Source organism: Solanum tuberosum, unplaced genomic scaffold (assembly GCF_000226075.1).
Source record: "Solanum tuberosum cultivar DM 1-3 516 R44 unplaced genomic scaffold, SolTub_3.0 scf00158, whole genome shotgun sequence".
Lineage (NCBI taxonomy): Eukaryota > Viridiplantae > Streptophyta > Magnoliopsida > Solanales > Solanaceae > Solanum > Solanum tuberosum.
In genome coordinates this window covers 154946-166154 of record NW_006239083.1, presented here as the reverse complement: position 1 = coordinate 166154, position 11209 = coordinate 154946, and the positions used below count along the sequence as shown (strand labels likewise).

The following is an 11209-nucleotide window of genomic DNA, read 5'->3' as shown; positions in this document are numbered from 1 at the left end:
TCAGCGTAATTTGACAAGTAGAGTGGTACCTACCTTATGAAGGTAAATAGGTTGTTTCTGATAGATCTTCAACTCAAATAAAGAAAAGAAAAAAAACATTCCAAAGCAGTTTTGGACACATAAAATATGGAAGTGAAGAAGCCATGGAAAATGTAAGAAAAGCATTACATAACATTCTAAATCGAAGGACAAGAAACTATGAGAATAATACTAATTCTACTGAAAAGAAAAGAGACACGGATACCCAAGCCTATCCCAACGGAAAACGAGACAACAACCGAACTATCCGTTTACCCTAATCCATATAGTGTCCCAGTTGCAGTCTCTAATTTGACAGCCAACTATTAGGTTAATTTACCAGCAAAAAAGTTGATACTACTATTAACATCTGGAGACAAGACGAATTCTAGGTTCAAGAATACGCACGCCACTGTGAACAGATCAAGGAGAATATTGGTGGAAATCGAATGCTCAATTTTGTTGGACCAAAATTTATGTAGTATTAATTTGTAAGGATTTGAGATCTTTACAAGCCACTTTACCTAGTCTATATCCTAACAACACATGCACTGTTTACAAACAACACTAGTTGACCTAAGTACACAATAATAATGAAATTTAAAACCTAGTAAGCCTGTAGTTTTGCAGTTGAATAGTCAAGAGGCTTTTGCATTTCTTCCATTTCTTTTACTGATGGCTTCACATAACCTGCAAGGCAAAGTATCCAGACTAGCTGCCCGTGTTTTTCTATAGTTCCCCATCACGCCACATCTTCTCCATGCATGGTACTCTGCATAAGCTACCGGATTATTAGCAATGGCCTTAACGTACGAGGCCAATTCCTCCAAAGAGCTAAACTTGCTTCCATCAATTATTGAATGTGGAGGTACAAAGTCCCAGACATTCGGGGCACCAAAATAAATGGGGACTGCACCAGAGTCCAGTGCGTAAAACAACTTCTCTGTTACATAACTTTCAGTCTTGGTGTTCTCAATAGCAAGGACAAACTTGTAATGTGACATTGCGCAATGCAAATGATCCCACCATTTGGGTGCTTCCTTAGAATCCTTGATGCACTCGGGATAAAACGAGAGTGCCTTGTCTAGACCTCCAACATTGTTCAGGCACTTGCCAAATGAATGGGAGGGTAGCAAGCTGAGTAGACGTTTGGCAAGCTGGTTTCTTTGAGGAAGACAACGTGACGAAGACCAGTAAACAAGAGTATCCTACAAATTTACAAATCACTAGAGATTATAACAAGCACTTTAAAGAATACGTAAGTAATATCATTAAGCTCAATGATTGAATATTGTACAGGAAACTAAAGGAACAAAGCGGCCTTTCACTTACATTGTTCTTATAAGGAGAAAGGCGATAATTCCGATTGTTATGAAAAAGTGTGCCCGCATAGGTTGACTGGACATCGTCTTTTGCATGATAGCCAATAAATATATCCTCATACCCTGATTTCTTTCTACCAGCTTCAAGATCCATGTATACACGTAATGGATCACCTCGACGTCTCTGATAAGTTAAATAACAATTGTGAGGAGGCTGGAGTGAAGAAAAAAGAATGCAAACTGTGTGCAACCAGTAAAAATTTTACGCAATTCAGATTTACTGTGGGGATCTCAGCAAAGAAGAAAGGTAATTCTCCCCTCCTTTCGATGGAGATATTTAAAACAAAAGGATGAGGAAAAAGACCAGAGGTTGATGCTGAAATAACAACTCTTAAGATATAATTTGCATAACTTCATAGAATCAGAGTATGTTTTCCAACAGAGACTATCTCTGGTAAACTAGGCATTTTAAGAAAGAAATTAGCTAGAGAATATTATTATAATGGTCAGAAGAAAGCAAGATTGATCAGGCAATTCTGACATGATGAACCTCCTCACAGAAAGAAAATGCATTCCACGTAAACATGACCAGAAAATAAAGAATGGAAGATTTACTGATTGACTAAGGTGCTTGAAAAGTGAAAACCATAACGAAACCAAAAGAATTTACTTTTAGGACGAATAATTCATCCCACATATCCTCTAATAATAGCATCAAAAGCAGTGATGTGGATATCATACAGAATACAAATATTAAAGGAAAAAAGAAACTTGAACTGCAAAAACAGAATCAACTAGGGGAAGTGAAACCTTAGGCACTAAGTTTTAGGTTCAACGGAGAGTATCTCTGTAGATTACAAAGTGAAGAAGTCGCCAGACCACTAATAAAGACTTGGTAATCTATCCACCTGTACTTCAACACCTATGAGAACAAATAGCTATCTTTGATGTCCTAACAAGCTGCCAACAACTATTGTCGCATATAACTTCCTAACAAGTTATTACAGTACATAGCTATATCACAGAAAATAAAGAAAAGTGCTGAATGACAGTAATGTATAAAGAACTTGAATTTTGCATACGTCTAAAAGGAGCACAATATATGCTCAATTCACAGTAATGTATGAATAGACTCACTAATTGGTAAGTTGAAACAATTCATAGCAAAAATATTTCACAGAACATAGCAAGTACAATAGACAACTATTTAGGTTTTCCATCACAATTGAATGAAAGGCTTTGATCACCTTATACAAAAATAAAATTTAAACTAAGAAAGAATCATGAATCATTTGGGTCTGGTCACTGGTGTATTTTTTACCAAAATAATAGAGAGCCGGATAATCATCCTACCATTACAAGTAAAGGGTAAATTATTATTTTTTCAATTCTTTCCATACGTTAATAACTATATGTGGAAGATAACCATTTGGTTGGTCAAGATCACTGCTTTGAGGTTCTATTTGAAAACAGTAGTCTATGTGACATGTATGTAAGACGTAGGTAATAAGTGGCTGTGGGTTAGTCCATCCGAAAACTAAAGGCCAAAAGGTTTCATTTTCCATTCCATGCAAAAAGAAAAATCATAGCTGCAAGCTCCACTGATTATCTTTGGAAAAACATCAGAAGTTTAACAATAAGGATGTGCAACGAGCTGCAGGGGAGAGGAGGAGAGGAACCTGACGCTTCAAGATGGATGGAGACGACCCAGAATGTAAAGACTAACAAGAAGCTAAAACATGAGCAAAAAAATATTGATAAGAAGTAGATAATTCAAAATGCTTAGTGCACTCACATATATATATTTCACATAATTAAACATGGTTAGATAATTTCTTCAGAGCATTTAATGGCACTTAAGTTGTTAATAGTATATTGCCTCTAACATTCTGAATGCTTGAGTTCGTCATACTCTAATTTTATAAGAAAAAGGAGATGAGGTAGATGGAATAGACAAGCTGCATCCTCTAGGTTACTGATTATTTGAAATTCATCACTCTTCCATCTTATGACATCTTATCACTCTTTGGTGAGGCATAAGGAATCATATACTGATACCAGCAAGGTTCAATATTGATCTTACAATATTAGACATTTGGTCCATTTTATTTGGAGAAATCCTCTCATTTGCGCAAAAGCAGCAGCATACCTTCAAGGCTGAAGGAAGTTTTTCCCACCCTGCCTCAACCCAAATTAGTAGGGTGTTGGATACATGAGTCGTCAGTTTACATTTTGCTGCATTTTTTTAACGAGAAATAAGGTTCTATGACACTAGAGTTTCTCTATGTATCACATTTATTTTACACGGATGTACAAGTAACTAAGCAGAATAAGAAGCCCTTCACAAGCACCGGGCTAATGTAAGTGTAAAACGACTACTTAGCCTTATCGGGCTAATAGATCATTTGCCTCCATTCTGTCATGTTTTGGAGCTAAGCTGACATTGATCCTAGAGATTATAGACGTTTAGAGCCTCAGACAGTAACGAACCAAAATCCACACAATCAGGAAATACCACAAAGTAGAAACATAGGTTTATCTAGATGCATTATCACTATTGATTACCAAACAAAAGAACTCATTCGTGCTAAGATTGATAAAACATGAATTTCCGAGATAATAACAATTAGTTGAGTGATCATTTGAGAAATCAACACGATAAAAGAGCTAACACTGATTAAGAAGAATACCTCAACAGGAGGAGTAGATGTCTCAAACAACAAAGCATCAGGTTTATCAGCAACAACCGAAGATTTAGTCCACAAACAGCTAAGCCCACACCGACAAGAGTATAAATTATCTAAATTATCAGGAATCCAAGTCCACCCTTTAACTAATACACTCACATGATCCATCTTTAGCTCATTACACTTCAATTCACCATCATCAACATTTTGCAAAGAACCAGAAGAAGAATCCAACAACAACCCATTTCCTAATAACCCTTTGTGTTTCCCCCTAAACTGAGCACAACCCACTTGAGAATCCCATTTCTTAAAAGCACCCAACAAATTACTAAACGGGTCGGGCTCGGAAACTGAGATGGTGGTCAAGATTTGATTTTTCGTTGATGGGATTGAAGAAGTGTGAAGTGGGAAATCAAGAAATCCAGAGAAGAACAGAATGATAAGTGTAAAACCCAACATGATTGTGATTGCAAATGTGTTGACAGATTTCAATTGCATTTTTCACTTCAAGAACACACAGAAGAAATCAGCTTTTTTTCTCTCTCTCTCTCCCTCCCTTGGTCACTCAAGGAGAGAGAGGGGAAGGGGGTTATCAAAATAATTGATCTGAGAATGATGATTGGTATTCTTGAAGGAGCAATTTTCATCTACCGGTGGTTAGATTAGTAAAAATTGTTTGATTATTCAACATAATATTGTCTTGGAAGACTAATATAAGCGTACTGTTGGGATTTTGGAAGAACCAGGAAAAAGAGAGGACAACTCTGAAATCATGATGATAAAAATTAAATTTGCATCTATTTTGTGATAAATTTACATAAATTTTGAGGTAATTAAACACGGCACACTCAATTATAACTTACCAAGAAAATGACCTTGATATGAAAGTCGAAGATTAAGATAGAAGATTAGTAATTAGTCAAAGCATTGTCTAATTTCCTTACCAATTTTGTTATTATTACTCTCCTGCTAATCATATTTTTCGATTATGGTATTACTTGTGTTGTTTCGTTTGCTTCAATTTTTGTATTATTTTTTGTTGTTATTCTCACATTTGATTTAGGTGGTTCAAAAATAGTATATGAACAAATATAAAAAAAAAATCTACCCTTATATATGCAATGTAGTTTTTTTTCTAAAGGGGTTCGAATGAACCTTTGGCACCCTCATAGATCCACCCCTGCACAAAATAGAGGTAAGACTGTATACACATCATCGTCCTCTCCAGACTCCACTTATGGAATAATATTGAGTTTGTTGTTGTTAGTTAGTTCAAATTCTGAGAGTCAATTTTTTTGTAAATCTGCTCATGTATTTAAAACATACAATCTTTTAAGTTTTTTTTTTTTAAAAAAAAAATAATAATAATTTGCATAGCTGGAAACTATATTAAAAGTTCAATAAGTCACAAAATTAACAATTTAAAACATTAAAATAACATACAAATGCTCCTGCGGTTGCAGCAAATACACAAGGCCAGAAATTCTAGCACTTGGTTCTTAAACATAATATGCATAGTACTTATTGGCACAACATTACTAAAGATGAGAACCCAGACTCTTCATCTCATACATTTCTAGACAAGACTTCTCGATACCTAAACTTAGCTTCTTGAAAGATAAAATTACATGGTAACAACTCTTACCGACTCAGTCATACTCCAATTCATCTGGAGTTACTGGTCGTTTAAGAGGGATGATAGACTTCTTTTCTACATCTCGCGATAGAGCCTTCCTCATATCTGGAACAGCAAACAGGAAACAATGGTCATAACAGTGACATCATAGAGCAAAATGCAAATGGAAACTATATCACAGTAGATGCAGCAACTTACCCAAACCATCTTCCTCCCCCGAGTAATAGCGTAAAACTCGCCTATATACTATGTAATCAAGCTGGAAAAGATGAAACAGTTAATAGGATTAATACCAGGAATCAAATTCATCCAGATACAACTACAACAAGGTTAATCTCAGGAAAGGTTACTACCTTCTCGTACATCTTTATGGCTGGTGTATTTGATGCTCTCACAAACAAGTCCACAAAGTAAGCCTTATCACTACAAGAACAAAGTTCACATTAGTGCCAAGCTTGGACAGCATATCACACAATTAAAAAGATGGATTCAACTAGTAGCCACAAACATCCAGCAAAGTTCACAAAAAATGTTATTGTTCTACTTGACACTAACTTTATACCATCACACAAAATGAGTGATTCAATCAAATTAGCCCATTATAGTTTAAATAGAACAAAGTTCAGAACTAAACACTTCTAGGAAGTCCAAAAGAAGAGAAGGTTACTGATCTCACTCAACGCTCCGTCATATTAAACTTCATGTCATCATGCAAAGACTGGTGATGCCAAGTAGCAAGAATATTAGAAATAAAAAAAACAAAGCTGGGCTCCACAAGGTTAATTTCTGCTAAAGATGAAACTGATCTAATTGTATCACTTCACACTCAACTTTTATGCCATCACACAAACTTACATAACTTTTTTTTTGAACCTCGTAACTTTATAACATAACTTTTAAAAAAAAAAAAAAACTTACACAACATAACTATGCCTTGAATAACAACACTAAGGAGCCGTTTGGTTACTGGTTAGAGTTATGCATGTATTAGTTATGCAGGATTTAGTTATGTAGATATTAGTTATGCAGGGTTTAGGGTTTAGTTATACAGGTATTAGTTATGCAGGGTTTAGTTATGCAGGGTTAGTTATGTGGGTATTAGTTATGAGAGTATTAGTTATGTAGGTGTTATTTAGTTAGGTAGAGATTACATTACATGAATTATTAACTATTGAATATTGATTTTAATATAAATTAATATATATTATTTACAAATAAAATAAGTAAGCAATTAGTATAAATTCTCCCTTCAGAAAATTAAAGAAAGGAATTTTCTCTATACTTAACTAGGAATTCTGTGTTTTTTTTTCTCTTTGTTTTTTTTAATGTTATTAGCTTATAAAAATAAAATACTATTGATATATTTCAAGGACATTATACTATCCTATTCTATATAATGTAAATTTCTATCAATATGATGCATGTGTTGTTTGTACATTTTCAGTATACCAAATATATAAATTATATATAAATTCACATTCTAAATAAAAAATTAATACATGATATATGTGGATATATTTAGTAATATATAATGCAAATATATATATAATTAGCATATGTGCTATCAAAATTATACATTCCTATTCATAATATTAATATTTTAATTTTAAATGAACACAAATAAAAAGTCGTTTGTATACAAAAAGAAATAAGAAACAAAAATAGTTGTGAAAATAGAATAGTTATGTAAAGTTTTCAATAAAAAAGATTTAAAAATAAATTAATAGGGGTAAATGTGTAATTTATCTTTTTAATACATGTATAACTAATACCCACATAGCTTATTCCACCTTCTATCTTGCATAACTTATACATAGATTCCCTCATAAGTTATGTAGGTATTAATTATGTAGAATTACAAAAAAGGCAACCAAACACCGTATAAAATTAATACATGAATAACTTTTATACAATATTTAAAGCTTATCAACCAAACATAGTATAAGTCATGTTGACTTTTCAACCTAATAAAAAACTTTTACCAAACATAGTAAAACTAATACAATGTTTTATACATGAATAACATGCCCTCTTATACCGTAACCAAACGGCCCCCAAGGGAAATAGGATACCACTTTCAGTATCCACCAAACTGGAAAAGAAAGGAGGTTCCAGTATCCACAGTACCAAGGTCAGAATAAAAGCACCTAGAAGGCTAAAATGATGTTTTAATTCACTAAAAAAGACAAAGGACATGCATAGATTTATAAAGGTCGGCCCAAAATTTGCAGTACTTGTACAAGTGTACAGTGTTAGTGTGTCACTATGCATTCATTAAATCAGTTGAACTTCTATGAGCAGAATTCACAATGTAGACTACACTATTTCTGTAAGCTACAATTACATACAAGGAAGTAAACCAGAAGGTAGAAATGTCTGTAACATGATTTTAGACGTCTAGTGAAACAAACCACAAACAAGTGGAAAAACTGTAAGCAAACTGCTCATGCCAAGTTAAAATTAAATACCACTCTGTGGTAATCTGCAAGCCTATACATAAAAAAGAACTGTGAAACAACAAAATGATAAATTTGGAAAGATGAATTCGAATAATGCGACCAGAATTCATGAAATAATGTGAACTAACATTTTACCATGTATGGACTTAATTTTCAGGATTCTAATTATCACATACATTAATCCCTCAGTAATAGAACTTAGTAAATAACAGTTTTTACACTGTATGAGTGCTTACATCTTATCACTGACTTCTTCCAGCAGGTTCATCAATTTCTTGGCTAATTGCTGCCTCCGATATTCAGGAGCCACAGTTACTGCAGTGACGTGACCATGCCAAGATTCACCTTGCCCTTCAACTTTTCCCATAACTGTACACATAAGCCAGGCATTAGTTTTAAAAAAACAGATGTTTTTGTATGAGTAATTTTTCAAAACATTGATAACATGCACTCTTGCTTGGTTATTAAAAAACCCACTCTGGCTAATTTATGAGAGCCAGAATGCACCAGCCAGTAGCCATAATAAGACAACTACATAATTGACATTCTAACCACTTTGTCACCCATGAAGAGGCCAGAATACACCAGCCAGTGCCAAACTAAGTACATAATTGACATTCTAACCACTTCGTCACCAATAAAGTTCAATATTTTTTTATATAAAAAAAAAGAGTAAATGAAGCCTTCCACCGAAGGAAGTATAAGAGAATGATTACTTGCATCTGCCTTAGACCTAAAATCTATTGCTGAAAATTTTCAGAAACATAGTGTTAGCATCAAGGGGAACAGAATTAGTGAAATCCACCTAAACCAGCACAAGAAATCTACTTTCCGTCCCCAATCTCTTCTCGAAAGAGAAATGAAATTCAGAATACTTATCCTTACCATTCCTTGCTACAACCTATTGTTCAAACTGAATTCAATCAAGCAAAGTGATTCCTTGACAACTATACTGACAAAAAAAAGCTAGAAAGACAAAGTTAATGTATACCCTGCATCAAACTGCAGCTGAAGAATCATCCTCGAGAAAATCCTCCCCCCTCCATCCACCTTTAGAAAACAATTTGCTCTTGAAAAAGCAGGTAAGATTAAGGGAGAGTTTTAGGCATATTATTTTCAATTGTTGCAATTATTTTCTTGATCTTCAAAGATTTTCTGTATTCTTAAAGGACTCTCTCTACTTAATTGGCTCCTATCTACCACTAAGGCATTTAGTCAATCCTTCAAGCTTATATTTGATATTTCTAATTTAATCAATCTGTATATAAATTAAATAATCATCAGTCGTCTGCTTAAATCATCCCAAAAAAGTGATGAATTTTAAAATCTACACTGGAATAACTCACTGTAACCCATGATGTGGCCGCCGGGAGCTTTTGCAACATGGAAATAATCCGGCCATCTTGCCATGTAAGTCATATAAAATGACATGTTGAACTGCAGCAAATGTTAAAACTAATTTTTAATTATAACAGAAGGCACTAAAAATCGTGCTAAAATTCATCCAAATTTCACAAAATACTACAAATCATGTTTAAATCCTTTCAAATTTCTAAAAGGCATTCAGAATCATCTTAAAACTCGTTTCTAACTCAGAAAAATACTACTAACTATGCAGTTTTCGTTAAGAATTTACAAACAAAAAAACGAAATTTAGGGGGAAAAGAAAGGGTTCAATTGGTTTACAGTTTCAGTAAGATGATCCAAATTCACTGACGCGAAGCGAAGAAGGTCATTGCAGCTGAATCTACGAATCGTCGTCATGCTTTCTCTCTCTTCTTCGCTCTTTCTCTCTCTACGGAACTCTTCTGGTAATCTGTAAGGGCGATAACCAGTTAATGGACCCCCGATGCCCCTTTGTGAGCATGACGGCCCAAAATAGCATCACCGGCCCACAAGGAATGTCCTCGTTAATATACAATAAACTCTAGTTTATAACATAAGTTTTGTGCAATGACCTAGTTGGTTTGGTGGGTGATCATCCGTGATCGATACCATCTCAATGCCTCTTGAATCGAATCTGTTGAGACTTGTCTGATACGATTATTTGCAGGCTATTACACAGGGAACATAAGTTTTTTTATGGAGAATTAATGCAAATAGCCACTATAATAAACTTAATTATGCTCCATAGCTATAGTTTGCATATTTACGGGTTGTAGGTACTGTTTAAGTTGTCTCGTTTGTATAATTCGCGGGTGAGTTTGTATAATTAAGTTATTTTTATATAAACTAGAAATACACATTTTTAAAACTAAACACAAATATCTGAACTTTAAACAGGTATACAAATTATATTATACAAAATAACACTATACACATGTTATACAAATTATATTACACAAACGTGTAAATTATACAAACTCGAAACCCTTATCTACGTAATTATCACTACAGGTATACAAATTATATTATACAAAATAACACTATACAAATGTTATACAAATTATATTATATATACAAAATAACACTATACACATGTTATACAAATTATATTACACAAACGTGTAAATTATACAAACTCGAAACCCTTATCTACGTAATTATCACTACAGGTATACAAATTATATTATACAAAATAACACTATACACATGTTATACAAATTATATTACACAAACGTGTAAATTATACAAACTCGAAACCCTTATCTACGTAATTATCACTGAATGTTGATCGCGAGTGGTATAATTAACTAAAACTATAGCTATGATAATTACTAATTAACTAGTATATATTTGATTAACCATGTAATGTTCCCTTTTATATATCATAAAAGAACATAGGTACATAACTCATCAATCATGAACATAACCCAATCATCAATTTTACAATTCTAACAATTCATTTTGCAACAATGATGATTTTTGTCATTGTTTTCAAGACTCATTTAATTTTAGCTCACTTATTATATATGAAATTTAAGACTCACTTGTTCAATGCATTATATTTATGTGCTCCTTAATCTTACTTATGTTGTCATAATAACCTCTCTTCGATAAATAAAAAGAGAGTCGATCTATACGATCACAATATTGAAGTATGTGTATATGTTGTGGTGAAATTTTGAGTAGAATTGTATATAAATT

The 11209-nt window shown here is 33.4% G+C and overlaps 2 protein-coding genes across 2 annotated transcripts; both read right to left on the bottom strand.

Moving 5' to 3' along the window:
* Positions 1–453: 453 nt before the first annotated feature.
* Positions 454–4826, bottom strand: LOC102590542 (alpha-(1,4)-fucosyltransferase). Its single transcript, XM_006353550.2, has 3 exons — positions 4031–4826; positions 1351–1524; positions 454–1226 (listed from the first exon to the last, which is right to left on the bottom strand). Exons 1-3 carry the CDS (start codon positions 4523–4525, stop codon positions 657–659), a joined length of 1239 nt encoding a protein of 412 aa, XP_006353612.1. The 5' UTR covers positions 4526–4826; the 3' UTR covers positions 454–656.
* Positions 4827–5406: 580 nt separating this feature from the next.
* On the bottom strand, positions 5407–9970 carry LOC102590219 (N-alpha-acetyltransferase 20-like). Its single transcript, NM_001287876.1, is given in 6 exon segments — positions 5407–5768; positions 5862–5922; positions 6017–6086; positions 8359–8491; positions 9469–9559; positions 9809–9970. Coding segments are annotated over 6 exon segments (525 nt in total). The 5' UTR covers positions 9887–9970; the 3' UTR covers positions 5407–5676.
* Between the last annotated feature and the right edge of the window lie 1239 nt (positions 9971–11209).